The sequence below is a fragment of the Labeo rohita genome, chromosome 13 (assembly GCF_022985175.1).
Source record: "Labeo rohita strain BAU-BD-2019 chromosome 13, IGBB_LRoh.1.0, whole genome shotgun sequence".
NCBI classification, from domain to species: Eukaryota; Metazoa; Chordata; class Actinopteri; order Cypriniformes; family Cyprinidae; genus Labeo; species Labeo rohita.
Window position 1 is genome coordinate 33,361,519 of NC_066881.1, and position 16,426 is coordinate 33,377,944.

Genomic DNA, 16,426 nt, shown 5'->3' on the forward strand with positions numbered 1-16,426 from the left:
GACCACTCAGCTCCACACGCTGTCAAGGGGTCAAAGGTCAGTCCCGAAGGCATCATTTGTTCTTAACACATGGCATTCCCCTGCCTAAATTAGCTTGTGCACTTTCATTGGGGCGAAACCTGTTGAAACAACTGTTCCCGAGGCCCAGAACAAAGACGTGAGGAGAAAGCCCACAGCGGTTCATTTGAGAGCGGACACCGAGGCGAACGCAACTCCAGATTTCACATCAGAAGCATAAACACTTCAGATTTTTTTGCATTTAATCGAAGCCAAGAATCTTTTCTGGAGAACATCTGAAGACCGTCTTCAGTTTTGGAATTTTGGAAGATTCCGAAACATGCCGACCTGCTATTTTTAAATATTTACACTACGTTCAAAAGGTAAGCGCTTCTGTTTTGCGTTGTTGCGTTGCCTCACCCCGACCGAGGGGGTCACCGAGGGGTCTCTTGCCGTCTCCGCCATCCGGCTCTTATCGCCAGGCTCCTCTGTTCTCAGTCAGAGAGGAAGTTTTGACAGCCAGACTTTACAGCCTCCTCTCCCCCTGCCTGCGCTTTGCACATGCTCTGACAGAAACTCCGGTTCGGTGACTTCATCCCTCATTCACGAAAGCTTCCCCTCCTCCTCCTTCCCTCTCTCCCTCTCTCTCTCTCTTCGCAGTCCGGCAGCATGCCAGCCGTTTTCCTCTTGCTGCGCTCTCTGGTTGTCAGTCTCCTTAGTAGCAGATTAGCAGCCTCTGCCGTGCAGCTCCTTCGCAGAAGCCTCACGGCGGCTGCTGGCCACCTCGGCACCGTGCTGCGCCACATCTGGGAGCGGATCAGTTCCCAGGAGTCCAAGGAGGCCATCCTGGGCTGCGTCCTGTGCATTCTCAACATGCACAAGAAGGTGGACAATTAAATTCGATAGGAACGAATATAGTTTGGACTTTCTATTTGCGATTTAGAAGTGCTGAAGTAATCATGTCAGAGAGCATCGTGAGGAAAATCCAACCTTTCACCATCGGGACCAAACTCTCGGCGCCAGCCGTGCCAAAGTGCTCAGACTTTCCCGACAGTTTTCTTCCAAACAGGACGTTCTCGGATAACTGCAAACTGAGGCACCTGAACGAACAGGTGTCTCTTTATCTCGGACACTGCGGACCCGCGGCGAAGCATCGGCGCGAGGAGATGTCCGACGACCACTTGAATCGAAACACGGTCTCTCCACCGAACACTGCATCCAGATCCATTCGTAAAATCACCATCTCCAGCCGAATGGAGGCTGCGATGGACAGACTGACTCCGGGGATGGAGCTGAAGAAAATAAGAGCCAACTCTGAGAATATTAATAACAATAACAACATTACAACTTCCAACACACAGCTGCCTAAAATTGTGGGTGTCAGCTGTGAGAATAAAGCCAGCTCGCAGTTCAAGGTAAGACGCGCTTGTTTTATTTCATTTGTAAATATGTGAACTTTAAAAAAAATCCAGTCAGAATGAAAGTTAATGAAAATATGCAAATGAGAATTCATGAGAAGTTTTCTTGTTTTATGTGATGGCGTCATTGCTTTTTAATGCAGGCGTACAAAGACTTTTGTGTTTTTACAAAAATCTGTTTAATATTACATAATGTGTAAGTAAAAAAAAAAAAAAAAAAAAAAAAAGTTGCTATCCTGAAAACCTAAAAGGCTGTTATTGTTGTAGTTATTATTATTATTAATGATGAAATGAGCATTCTTTTATATGTAAAATGCATAAGATACTTTATAAATGAGTGCTTTTATAGATGTAATGAATGAATGTATGAATAAAAAATATTTTTTATATTTTTACTGTGTTTATTATTAGGTTTAATTTAATATCAAGAGAAAAAATGCACAAATAAATCTAAATGATAATAGAATTATTATATTACAGTGTATTATATTATGTTATATTATATTACAATAATACAATTTAAATATAGATATAGTGATTAGAAAAGACAAAGGCACAAAAATCTAAATATGACTAATAATACAGTTATATTATTATATTATAATGCAATTTAAGAATAGATATTTAATAATAAGACAGAAAATGCACAAACAAATTTTAATATAGATATTTATGTTGATATGTGATTAGAAGAAATAATACTAATACATGTATAAACAATACTAATAGATGTATAATATTTTATTAATGTTACATAATGTGTAAGTTAAAAAAAGTCACTATCCTGAAAACCTGAAATATTAATGTTGCTTTTATTATTATTATTATTATTATTATTATTATTATTATTATTAATGGTGAAATGAGAAAATGAGCATTCATTTTATATGTAAAATGCATAAAATGCTTTATAAATTAGTTTTTTTTATATAATGAATAAATGTATGAATAAAAAATATTTTTGATATTTTTACTGTGCTTATTATTAGGTTTAATTTAATATTAAGACAAAAATGCACAAAGAAAAATCTAAATGATAATACAATTATTATATTATATTATATTATATTAAATTATTTTATATTATATTACAATAATACAATTTAAATATAGATATGTGATTAAAAAAGACAAAAAATGCACAAAAATTAACTATGAATAATACTATTATTATATTATATTATATTACAGTAATACAATTTACTATGTAAATATAACAATTTGATATGTGAATAGAAGACAAAAAATGCACAAAAATCTAAATATGACTACTAATACAATTATTATAGTTATATTATGTTATATATATATTATATGTTATATTATATTGTTATAATAATACAAATTAAAAATAGATATTTAATATTAAGACAAAAAATGCACAAACAAAAATTTTAATCTAGATATTTAATTTGATATGTGATTAAATGAAATAGTAAATGTGTATACATCTATGCTAATAGAAGTAATATTTTATTTTATATTTAAAGTGCATAAAATGCTTTATAAATGAGTGCTTTTATAGATATAATGACTGAACGTATGAATAAAAATATTTTTGATATTTCTACTGTGCGTATTATTAGGTTTAATTTAATATTAAAGAAATTATGTAAATAATTATATTACAGTAATACAATTTAAAAATAAATATTTAAGTGGATATGTAATTAGAAGAAATAATAAATGTTTATACATCTGTGTCGTTTCTAAACGTATGCCGTTGAAGATTTAAATTACATTACAGTAAATATTAAAAACAGAAAGGCTGTAAAATGCCATGTAAGTGCAGTAAACTTAAATTACATTGAGTTAAACGCGCTTACATAAGCTGCTCAGGCCAATAACGTTGCGTTTCTGTAATAAAATGGCATTCCCTGCTATTGAGGAGTTTTTTGAGAATCCACATGAGAAGTCGTTGTTTAGCAAAAGCTTCCGTAATCAAAACACGAGGAGATGCCATGGCAACGGCCGTACACAAATATACTACTGAAGGCGATCTCATCCGGGCTGATGATGTCATCACTCTCTCGCAGCTTTAATATTAGTTCATGCGAGTCCACGTCGAACTGATAGGCACGTCGTATTATGCGACTTACACAAGCTGGAAAAGGCAGGAGATGAGTGCGGTCGTGTGCTCAGGATCTGTGTGGTTCAGATGATGTGTTTATTATGTAACGCTGCTCTTCCTGGAATCACTGCTCAAGTTCAAATGATGTCAGAGGCTCGGCTGAAAGGCTTCATTCTGTTACAGTCAACCTTCAGGATTCAGTGTGTGCTCACTCAGGTTTTGTTTCATGTCAATGGGTCAGCAGGAGAAAAGCTTCTGTACGCTTTCGCTGTACGATATAGAAATAAACAGTGGGCTCCAAAAGTCTGATAGCACTAGTGAAAACGCTTCTGTTTATTTCTCATTTTTATTTCATTATAGATTATATGATCTGCATTTAGTATTTGATTTCTTCTTAATATATTAATACAATTAAAAAGTATATAAAATGTATATTAATATATGCATGTTTTGTTTTCATTGTATGTTTGGTCATGAAAAACCACAGTATTATTTGTCTTGGATAATGAATTTGAATCATGACAGCTCAATGTTCATGTCTTTGTTTAGGTGTTGTTGTGTAAAGATGGTGAAAAGCAGTGTAGTGGCGACCGAGAGAAATTCACTTCTTCTCCACAGGTAACTTTATGATTTGTTAGATTTACTAGCCTTAATGACTATATTCTGAAATGACTGAGAGCACAAGATTCAGATTTGCAGTTAGTCTCTGATTTTACATTTATGCGTTTAGCGGACACTTTTATCCAAAGCGATGGAAAAACAAACAATTCTTTTTAGTGGCCTAGTTTATACATTATTTATTTATTTCTTTTTCTTCTTAAAATATTTATAAAATCTTAATATAGTATATATTTTATATTTATTTCATATACATTTTTAAATGTATAAAAAATAATAATATGAATTATTATTATTATTATTATTATTATATATAATATGCTACATAGAAAATATAATACACTGTAATATATAAATAAGCCTTAATAAATATAAAATATAAAAATAATAAAATAAAATCCTTAATAAAATAATGGCTTATTTTCCTATTCTTTTTAAAAATAAGATTTAAAAAAAAAAATTAAAGCCATAAGGCAAATGAACTCCGAGATGACTTGCACTATCAAACAAGCAAGAAATTATTTTTTATAATTGTTATTATTATTATAATTATTATTATTAACAATTAACTTTTAAAAAATTTTATTATTAAAACCATATATTTTACTGTATTAAAATATTCTAATAACATACAAAAATAAATTTCATCACTGATGGTACTATTTTTTTTAAATTAGTTTTTCTTTCTGTGTTTGTATGTCAGTTATTTTGTATCATTGATATACTACTATAGTTTAATATTTTTATTATATTTTTGGATAATTTTTAATGTATTTTCATTTTCATTTTGATTTAAGTTTTTTATTTTTAATTTTGTGTTTTGTCATTTTAATTAGTTATTATTATTATTATTATTATTATTATTATTATTATTATATTTTGATACACAAAATAAATTTGAGTTATTTAATCATTTTTAATTTTGTTTTTGTCATTTTTTTATTAGTTTTATTATTATTATTATTAACAATTCACTTCATTTTATTATAAAAACAATTAATTTCGTTTTTTTTAATGTATTAAAATATTCTAAATATACAAAAATAGATTTGATTTCAGGTACTTTTTTAAATTAGTTTTTATTTTTGTGTTTGTATGTCAATTATTTTGTATCATTGATATACTATTATAGTTTAATTTTTTGTTTTAATTTTTTTATTACATATTTGTATTTTTTAATGTATTTTCTACTTTTATTTTAATTTTAGTTTTTAGTTTTTTTTGTTTTAATTTTGTGTGTTTGTTATTTTTATTAGTTTTATATTTATACAGGTATTATTAATTTTTATTTCAGCTGATGCTAAAAGAATATGAGAAATATTGCTTTATTATTATTATTATTATAATTATTATTATTATTATAAACTATTCACAAAAAAAAATTTTTGTTTGTTTTTCTTTTTTTATTTTAGTTAAAGTTGTAACTATTTTGTTTTGTTTTTCTTACCTTTATTAGTTATTTTACATTGAGCTATTTAAAAAAAAAAAATCTTAGTTGTTTTAAATACGTCTTTATAGTTTTTATTTTTTTTTTTTTTTCAATTCTAATTATTTTAGTAGATCAAAATTAATGTTTTTCACTTCCAGAACAGGCTTTTGCACTCTATAGAGTCACTTTTACAAAGTAAGCCAGTGGTATTGTAACTGTATCATCTCTCCGTTGGTGTATCGGTTTGCATTTCTTGTACTTGTTTCTCGACCTTTGTAAAAAGGTCTGAAGCACACGACTGACCCCAGACCTGTGTGCAGCAGAATTTAATTTTGACTGAATTCCCTCTTGAGTGGTTTGTGTTCAGCCATAGCCAGATGTATATAAGATAATGGGCTCTTGGAATTTAGGAAGTGATGTCAGTGGCGCAGCGGGCCAAACCTAAACGACTTATTATTTTAAGTGTTCAGTTGGGTTTTGCAGAGGAAAAAGCAGCGGTGAAACTTTTACAGCCGTTTTGGGTTAATGCGAGCCTCGGCCCTTAAAAAGCGGACCGCCCTTTGATGAGATGGCGGCTGCGGTCGGGGCCACCTGCGCTCAGCGCTGTTGTTCGCGAGGCACGATGCCTGCGAAATAAATGTTTACTCGCAACATTAAGGGAAATCAGCACTCAAAACAAACCGGTCGCAGCCTGACGTCTTCAGGCCAAGGCTTGAGTCATCTGCGATCGGGCGCCACGCGAGTGTGACCAGGCCGAGCGCATCGGCGATCTGGAAAACATGAGGTCATACAGGATGCGATGACACTCAGAGTCTCTGGACATGGACGGGACACGCCAATCCAAATGATGGAGCGCCTCAGCACATATGAGGCCTCCATTAGATTTACACACTGCAAAATTCTTTACCTTTAGCACTCCTTTTGTTTTGTTTTCCAGTAAAAGGATCTAAACAGACTTAAAACGACCTGAGAAGTAAATGATATTTAGTTTCTTGTATGTTCAATTAGGTGCATTTGTCTTAAAACACTGGCAAATTGGGTTTTCTTGCGAATTTGGAGTGTGTAAACCATTTTAGTTTATTTTATTATTATTACTTTGCTTAAAACAAGAAAAATAAATAAATATGCTTAATAAATAAATAAATGAATAAATAAAAATAAATATATTTTTGTCTAGTTTTTTAGTTTCAATTTTGTTGTTTTGTTGTAATTTTTATTAGTTTTAATATTTATATAGGTATAATTTTTTATTTCAGCTGTAGTTTTAGTTTAGTATAATCAAAATGCTAAAGGAAAATGTGAAATATTGCTTTATAATAATAATAATAATAATAAAGTTATTCACTTCATTTTATTATAAAAATAATTTATTTACATTTTTTGGAAAATGTTCTAATGATATACAAAAATAAATTTGGTTTTATCAATAAGGTACTTTTTTACTTTTTTTATTTAGTTTTATGTTATTATTTAGTATTTAGTTTTTATTTTTGTGTTTGTATGTTAATTATTTTGTATCGTTGAGATACTATTATAGTTTTTAATTTTTTTAATACATTTTTTTTATTTGTTTTAGTTTTGTATTTTGTGTTTTTTATATTAGTTTCAGTTTTAATTTTGTTGTGTTTTGTTTTTCTATGTGACAAATTTTCCTTATTGGATTTGTGACCAATTAATAAAAAAACATTAATTACAAAATATTAAATAAATTATTTGAATAAACTATATAATTTTAATAACTTTATTTTAAAATTACATTTATTTGCATTTATAATTAATACTTACAAAAACAGTATATAGAAAATATACTATAATGCATAAATAAAGTGCCTTTTTTAAATGTTTACATATATATATATATACACACATTATATATATTATAAATATATACATGTATATACATATACACACACACACACACAAAAGTTTTATTTTTGTATTTTCTGTTATTGTTGTTTTTTTTTTGTTTTTTTTTTTGTCATTTTTATTAGGTGGTTACTATAATATATAAAGTACCGTTTTAAATGTTTACATTTATTTATAATTATTATATATAACTTTTTTGTTGTTGTATTTAGTTAGTTTTTTTTTTTTTTGTATTTCCTGTTTTAATTTTAATTGTTTTAGCTGTTGTGTGTTTTTGCCATTTGTATTAGCTAATGTTTATATCAATATATTTTTATTTCCGCTAAAGTTTTAGTTATTTTAGTACATCAAGATGCTAAAAGAGAAGAAAAAAAGAATATATATATATTGCTTTAATTTATTTATCTTTTGGTGTTTTATATTCTTTCAGTTTTTTTTTCAAGTAACATTTTTTTTATGGTTTTGTCTGTTATACTTTATAAAACCCATATATATTTAATAATTATTATGATAAAGGATAAACAAATGGCTGAGTGGTTGCATTTGCTTCTCAAGTAATTGTATTTTTCTTAAAGGATGTTAAATATTGGAAAACAAGACAAAGACACAGATGAAGATGATTTTTATTTTTTTTTTGTAGGGCAATGTTTTTGCAACACAAACATATGATCTCATCTTTTATTTATGATTGTGATGATGTGTTGATGTAATGGGCCGCCCTTTCCTAACATTGCCACAGATGTTTCCTGACTTCATTTAGTTTGTCAAATCGTTCGAGCGCTTTAAATGTGTCCTCACCGCCATTATCGTCACTGGTTGTGCTGACGGTGGCTTTTCGTTACGTAAGACCGTCTGACATGAATTTGCAATTGCTTACTGTTTTATAACCCATGTCATTACCTGTTAAAAGCTAGCATGAAGTTAATCTAGCACGAGTTACGCACTTTCACAGAAACTCACATTATAATCACTGAAGCTGCGAAATGAAACTCTTAATTACATCTTTTCTGCTCTTTGTTGCTTATGGTGAGAGAATTTGTGCAACAGAACTCAGCGATGACTAATCTGAACGCTCTGATTGGCTCAGTTTTAGAACTGACTAATCTAAACGCGTCTGATTGGCTGTTGCGTTCGTAGGCGCAACAGAAACGTGTGTGATTGGTTAAAAAGTGCCTGTTTATCTTGAATTTGTGGGGCATTTTTTCATTTTGATGGATTTTTTTTTCTCCCACAAGCTCACGTTAACGTCTAAACCTGGTTGCAGACTTAAAATATTATGATTGGAGACACTGTAAATGAGTAGTACCTGAGTTCACCAATGTGTTTTCTCATTCCCTTCTTATACATTGTGTTGTTGTGGTTGATTCGTCACCTATTCAGGCATGAATGGTCCCGATGAGCTGCTCTTCCTCACACGTAGTCATCAATGACATAATCACTGTGGGAATTTACTTTGTGGTTTTGTGGCCCCACGTTCCAGTGATCTGAAATGACCCCGTTTCTTGCCCAGACTTGTTTCGCAGCTCTTCCATTCTGTAAGCGTCTTGCTCTCAATATAAACTCACGATGACATCACACAGGCTTCTCAGGCCCACCAGTGCAGCATTCAGATGTTTTAGCTTGTGTATATATTACCAGTTTTTCCCATGAATAAGTGATAATTTCATATTTCTTTCCACACAGACCCAGATACTCAGAACTCAAGCAAGAAAGGATGTGGCGGATAGTTTGCCCTGCGAGCACAAGGACATGTGTTTGGTTTCTAAAGTCTCAACAGTGCAGAATGAAAACAGTTTTACCCAACAAAACGCCATCTTCAATAAGGAGATCACTCAGGTAGGATTGCTGTACTTGTAAATAAAAATCGAGATTGCTTTAACAAATTGTTCACAGAATAAAAAATGAAACGGTTTAGCAGCACCATTTTATGTGTTATTCATTTGGATTTTATGCATTTGGCAGATGATTTTATTGCATTTAAGACATGCAAGGCATTTTCTTAAAACAGCAAAAAAATATGTAACAATATGGTCAATGTTGCTTACAAATTTTGTTTATTGGATTTGAGACATGGATAAAAATATACACACACATTTTCTCAGGTGATTTTATTTAAAATAAAAAATATCCATTTTATGCATTTTTGCAAATTGTACTAACATGAATAAACATATTAAATACAATTTACAATTTAAAAAATCTATATTTTTAAAATATAAAACATTTATGTAATATAAACATATTTTATATATTAAAAATATATATTAATAAAATATTTATATTTATATATAATAAAATACAATTTAGATGATATCATTAAGATGCAGTTTAGATTATATAAATTTTATGGAAATTAAAGTGGGAAAATACAATGAAATATTGTGTTTTTACATAAAGAAATGAATTATTTTTTAAAACCTATTAAGATATTTTTTTACATTGTAACAGTGTATTTTAACAATAAAATATTGCAATAATTATTTAAAATCAGCTTAAGTTGGTAATTAAATAGTGCAAATTATACTAATATGATATTAAAATAAATAGAACTTTTTATAATATAAACATTTTTATTCTATAAAAAATATTGTGTATAATATGAAGAAAATACAATTTAAATAATATGTCATTATCTTTTATAACATTCTATAGAAATCAATATTGAGGGGAAAATTGTGTGAAAAATTGTATTTTTGCATAAAGAAATTAATCTATTTTTAAAAGCAATTTAAGATGATTCACATTTTACATGCAACAGTTTTAACAACAAAAATATTGCAATAATTAATTTAAGTCTGCATAAATTAAGTAATTAACTAATGTATATTATAATAACAATTTAATTACAACTTTTAATAACATGATAAAATATATATTTTATATAATATAAAAAATACAGTTTAAATAACTAAAGTTTAAATTACTTTTTAGTAATTGGAGGGAAATTAAGTAAAAATGCACAAAAAAAGCTTTATTTTCTTTATGCAAAATATCTTTAGTTCTGGATTTTGGGGTGAAATCAGTCTAATTCATTCACCATTCATTTTGCTTCAATTTGTCAGCTGAAATTCAACCTTTGTTTTAATATTTCCAGCATCGCTGGAAATGACATTGGGTTTTTGTCTCTTTGAATAGGTGGGCCTGTGTTTGGTCACTTTTGATTTTTTCCAGCTAAACTGAATCGGTGGAGTGGTTGCATCTCTAATGTGGAAAATTACACTTGCATTGTACAGACAAAAAAAAAAAACTGTAGATAAAGGTGGAAACAGACAGTCCTGGCCCTTCTGACCTTGTTCAAGCCCCTCTGTTTCTTTTCTTTCTGTCTTTTTGTCTGAAGTTGGAGAGCGGGCAGCACAGGGGAGTGGGAGGGAAGGGAACAGCCACAAGAGAAGCAATTATTTTGGGATGAGATCATTGTTTGGCCGCGTCTATTCACGCCTCTGGCCTTCTGAGACTAAACTGAGCCGCTCGAGCGCTCACGTTATCTCATCGCCACGCTCGCTCTGACATACAAGGACATTTTTCGGGGAGATTTGCTGCAGGACGCAGCTGCTGCGCTCCAGTCCGACTGTCAGCAGCCCGAGTGACCCGTGAGATTTACTGAGCGAAAGTGAAGTGGGCAGCACAGTGTTTTAGATGACAGACGAGCGTCAGGACTTGTAACACGTCGTTAATGTTAATAGGCTGAAGAAACGCTGCCATTCGTTTAGGAAATGGCCTTTGGATGATTATTCGTGTTGGGCAAAGCCTCCATCTCTTTATGGGCGATTCGGTTGACCGATAGCACTGATGAATCTGTGTTAGTGTAGCATTATAGAGTCAAGGATGTGGAAATTGGCCTGCGTTTAAGAAAGGTAAATTAAAGTCAATACATCCTCCAGCGCTCTTTAGGATTGCCCCATAAGACCCTTTAGGGATTCACATAAAAATGGGTTAATTCTATAATTTCTATAATTAAAACAAACTAGATTTTTTTTCTTTTTTTGAAGGAAATGTGCCTGTTCAAAAGTTGCGTGATATTAGTGTGTTCTGCAGTTGCTACGTTGTTGCTTTGGAATTGCTGAGGTGTTCTCTTGTTGATAGGGTTTTGCTATGGAGTCAGAGGTTTTATCTTGTTGCCAGGGTGTTGCTATGGAGACACTGAGGTGTTCTCCTGTTGATAGGGTGTTGCTATGAAGTCACTGAGGTTTTATCTTGTTGCCAGGGGGGTGTTATGGGGTCACAGAGGTGTTCTCTTGTTGCCAGGGTGTTGCTATGGAGACACTGAGGTGTTCTCTTGTTGCTAGGGTGTTGCTATGGAAGTCCTGAGGTTTCTCTTGTTTCTAGGGTGTTGCTATGGAGTCACTGAGGTGTTCTCTTGTTGCTAGGGTGTTGCTATGCAGTTGCTGAAATGTTCTTTTGTTGCCAGGGTGTTGCTATAGACTCACTGAGATTTTCTCTTGTTGATAGAGTGTTGCTATGGAGTCTTTAAGGTGTTCTCTTGTTTCTAGGGTGTTGCTGTGGAGTCACTGAGGTGTTCTCTTGTTGCTAGGGTGTTGCTATGGAATTGCTGAGGTGTTCTGTTGTTCCTAGGTGGATGTTACAGTAGCATGTTTTCCCATTATCAACAAATCAGCATATTAGAAGGATTTCTGAAGGAGTAATGATGCTGAAAATTCAGCTTTGATCACAGCAAAAAAAATACGTTTTTATATATATTCAAATAGAAAATAGTTACTTTAAATTGTAATAGTATATTAAATTTTTAATGGTTTAGCTGTATTTTTTGATCAAATAAATGCAGCCTTGGTAAGCAGAAGAGACTGCTTTTGAGAAAATGACCCCACAATTCTGAATGCTTGTGTAAATCTGTGGGATTTTTTCACTGGTTTTCAGGTGAAATCATGCTTCTGATTTGTAATCTGATAGCACTTGTCTCATCAACAAGACACAAACTAACCACAGGTATGAGGAAGAGTTTTCACTTTAAATCAAACATTTCCTAACCAAATAACTTCATAGATATCGGTTTCACAGGTTTTCCTTTTGTCAATTTACTCAAAGACGGAAGTTGGAGAACCTGCATGACCTCAGTCGCGCTGATGACATCTACAGCTGTATCATTTTACCAAAACATTGGTTATGATTTACAGAATGTTATTTCTTGCAAAACAGACTATTGTTTTAAAGGGAAGTGAAAGAAACAAAGTATGAAGTCATGGGTTTCTCGTCACGGTGGGGTAGAAATGAGGCGATAGAGCTGTTTACACAGGCCGCGAATATAGAAATACCTTTGAGCCTGTGGGAAGCCATTAAAAATAATGGCTGATCTTTTATTAGAAGTGACATCATATTATTTTTTTATCTGCACTCTGAGATCTTGCCAAGCATTGTGGCGAGTTTGTTTTTCTTGACCACATGTGATGTGTATCTCCTGCGTGTTTTTGATCTGAGAAAGATTGGCTTTATACTGAACCTCTAAGACCACAATAAAAGCGATATGATCAGTAAGTCATGGCAGCATATGGTTTTCATGACTTGAAATAATTAAAATAATTTACCAATTTTTTAAGTATTTACTCGGGTTATAAAAACTAAAACTGAAGCCTGAAAAAATCAAATAAAAAATCTAAAACTGAAAAGGCTACTTGAAATAAACCTTAACCGAAATTTCAGCTCTTTGCCAAGGCAATATTGATGTACTTGATGTAATAAAATATCTCAAATTAAAAATGAGATAACAATTAATAAAACATATACATATTTAAAAAGGGGAAAAACTATGGAAATGACAGGCAGACAACAAATAACTAACCTTAATTAAAATGAAAACTAAAAAGATAAAAATAAAAACTGATTTGAACAATTTTACATTAGTTTAAGTCGATGCACAAATATGGCTAAAATGAAAGTAAAAATTAATAAAAAATAAAAATAATTAAAATGACAGTTAACATGCAACAAAATTACTTTTAAAATGACTAAATTAAAATATTAAATCTAAAAATCTAAAAATAAATAGAAATATTTTGTTATTTTAACTTGTACAAAAAACTTGTATAAAAAAAACTAAAGTATTAAAAATGACAGAAAAGCAACAAAATTCTTACTAAAACTAACAGAAATTAGAACAAAATGGGAATTAAAATGCAAAATATTAAAACAAAAAATCTAAAAATAAAAACTGATCAGAAATATTTTATGTTGGTGTAACTTGATGTACTAAAATAACTAAAATGGAAGTAAAAATCAATAAAAGATAAAATGTTAAAAATGACGGAAATACGCAACGAATTTACCAAAACGAACTAAAATTAGAACGAAATGAAAATTAAAATGCAAAATATTAAACAAAAAATATAAAAATAAAAACTGATTCAAAATATTTTACATTAGTTTAACATGATGTAGTAAAATAAGTAATGGAAGTAAAAATGAATAAAAAATAAAAATTTTAAAAATGGCCGAAAACACAACAAATTTACCATTACTAAAATTAGAACAAAATGGAAATTAAAATGCAAAATATTAAAACAACAAAAAATAAAAACTGATTTAAAATATTTTACATTACTTTAAATTGATGTACTAAAATAACTAAAATGGAAGTAAAAATGAATAAAAACTACAAAATAAAAATATTAAAAGACAGAAAACACAACAAATTTACTAAAACTACCTAAAATTCTAATAAAATTAAAATTAAATGCAAAATATACAAAAATGATAAAAATAAAGTTAGTTTAACTTGATGTACTAAAATAGCTAAAATGGAAGCAAAAATGAATAAACTCTATAGACATTTAAAAAAAAAAATTAAAAATGACAAAAACACAATAAAATTACTAAAACTTTACCTAAATTTAAAACAAACTAAAATGGAAAATTTAAAAATAGAAATGTATTCAAAATATAAATAAAAACTATAATAATATACTGCGTTAGACCCAGATTTAGCCAAAAAATGAAAAAACATATTTGAAATAACTTGTACAGCCAAATTTGATTATATTCTTTTTTTTTTTTTTAAGCTAAAGGATGTTGAAATATTTTACAGTGCACATGAGTTGACTTGATTTTATATTTTCTTAAAAAGGTAAAGAAGTCAAGTAAAAATAATAACAGACGGTGTCCTCAGAAATTAATCATGTCTGTCTGGGACGAATTATGAGGTGAAGTTTAATATTTTAATATGCCCTATAGCAGTAGTGTTGGTTTCTATAGCCAGCAGCACTAATAATTATCCTAAGCTGTCTCCTTATATTTATCCCGATTTGTTGGTTTTATTGGTGTTGGAGATCACATGCGTGTAGTCTTGCAGAAATGACAACTTCATTTAACAGTCGTTTGGTTTGTACTGATGTGGGTGGGCTTTTTGAAGACCGCCAGTGGTCATACATTGTGTTCATACCAAATAAACATGTCCAGGACCTATCTGGACTCGGCCAGCTGGTTTCTATTCGCGCAGTGCAAACATGGCCAGAAATGGTGCTCTCAAAAGCCTTATGCAACAATCCGTGAGCTCCGGCCAAAAGAAACCTTTACTGCTCATAACGTGATATCTGAGAAACGGTGAGCAATCTCCCGATGACGTTTCTGAAGTGTTTCTGTAAGTCGAGACATAAGTAATCGCTATTTTCTTCAAAAACAAGAAGTCGCAGAGGAACTTCACTTTCCTCAGTGTGAAATAATAGAGAGCGACTATAACTTCACAGCACATGTGCTGCTTTTAAAATCTATTTGCTTAATATTGTGTTTCCAGAGCGCTCAGAAAATTAAGCGAGCGTAAAATGGGCCTTAAGTGTCTCAACATGTGTTCATGTTTCAAGCATTAACAATAAAATCCAAAGAAAAAACAGAAAGGATGAAACTGACATCCTCTGTGATGTGATCTAGTGTAAATAGTTCTGAAATTTTGCATAGAATTGCCATTTGACCAGGTTTCTTCAGTAATATTTATTAGAGGGAGTAATAGTCAAATCTTCATCCTCGTTCTTGAACAATTCGTCCATTTTGAACGAATCTTTAAAGTGACTCGCGAAGAACGAGTCATCTTGGGGAGTGATTTGTTCAGTCATGCATATAATATATTATATTATATTATATTATATTATATTATATTATATTATATTATATTATATTATATTATATTATATACACTGCACTTTCTTAGAAATTTTGTATCTTTTTTTTTTTTTTAAATTTAAACATTCCTAAACCAAGACAGATTTACTTAAAAAGCATAATGACATAAGATGTTAAGTTCTATTTTAAGTGATTTTTTTTTCTTAAATTCAGAAAAAAAACATCTGCCAGTGGGGAAAGAAAAATAATCTTGTTTTACATTTAAAATAAGATGATTTTTCTTACCCCTTTGGCAGATATGTTTTCTTGTTTTAGGCATAAACTAACAAAAATAACAACAATAATTTTGCTTCTTAAGTAAATAATCTTGATTCAAGGATGTTTAGATTTTTATATGATATGATATTATATTATATTGTATTATATTATATTATTTTATACATTGGAAAAAAATAATAGTAATTTTGTCTCATTTTCTATTACAAATATTTAGCAATTCTTAAACCAAGACAGATTTACTTCAAAAGCATAATAATATATTAAGCTTTGTTTTTTGAAAACTGAGAAATAAATGTTTTTTTTTTTCTTAAATTCAGAAAAAAAAAAAAGAAAAACAATCTTGTTTTTTTTTTTTCATTTAAATTCTAGATTTTTGTTTCTTATCTCTTAGGCAGATATGTTTTCTTGTTTTAAGCATAAACTAACAAAATAACAAAAAGTAGACTTAATATTTTGTAGTTTTGCTTCTTAAGTAAATCTTGATTCAAGGATGTTTAGTTAGTTGTGCTAGAAAACAAGGCAAAAATGCTAAGAAAAATATTGTTTGCATTTATATATAAGCAGTATTATATTATATTATATTATATTATACTATATTACTTAATACTTAAGATACTTAATATCTTATGTAATTTAGTTTCTGTAAGTAAGTAAATGTGTCTTGATTCAAGGATTATTTTATTC

At 30.1% G+C, this 16,426-nt stretch overlaps 2 protein-coding genes across 5 annotated transcripts in view; both read left to right on the forward strand.

Annotated features, from left to right (window-relative positions):
- Nucleotides 1-200: 200 nt before the first annotated feature.
- On the forward strand, nucleotides 201-894 carry LOC127175711 (protein myomixer). Its single transcript, XM_051126967.1, has one exon. The coding sequence runs from the start codon at nucleotides 667-669 to the stop codon at nucleotides 892-894; it is 228 nt and encodes a 75-aa protein (XP_050982924.1). The 5' UTR covers nucleotides 201-666.
- A 62-nt stretch (nucleotides 895-956) lies between these two features.
- Nucleotides 957-16,426, forward strand: part of LOC127175708 (spectrin beta chain, non-erythrocytic 1) — a 70,810-nt gene continuing 55,340 nt past the window's right edge. For 3 of the 4 annotated variants that reach the window (XM_051126956.1, XM_051126957.1, XM_051126959.1), the window contains exons 1-3: nucleotides 957-1,412; nucleotides 4,036-4,104; nucleotides 9,083-9,235. In XM_051126956.1, coding sequence (XP_050982913.1) covers nucleotides 957-1,412; nucleotides 4,036-4,104; nucleotides 9,083-9,235 — 678 coding nt within the window. Of the gene's footprint in view, nucleotides 1,413-3,526; nucleotides 3,687-4,035; nucleotides 4,105-9,082; nucleotides 9,236-16,426 lie in introns of those variants that run through there. The other variant, XM_051126958.1, reaches the window with a different exon arrangement.

Coding starts and splice junctions, on each gene's coding strand:
- LOC127175711 (XM_051126967.1), top strand. CDS start 667: ATGCCAGCCGTTTTCCTCTTGCTGCGCTCTCTGGTTGTCAGTCTCCTT.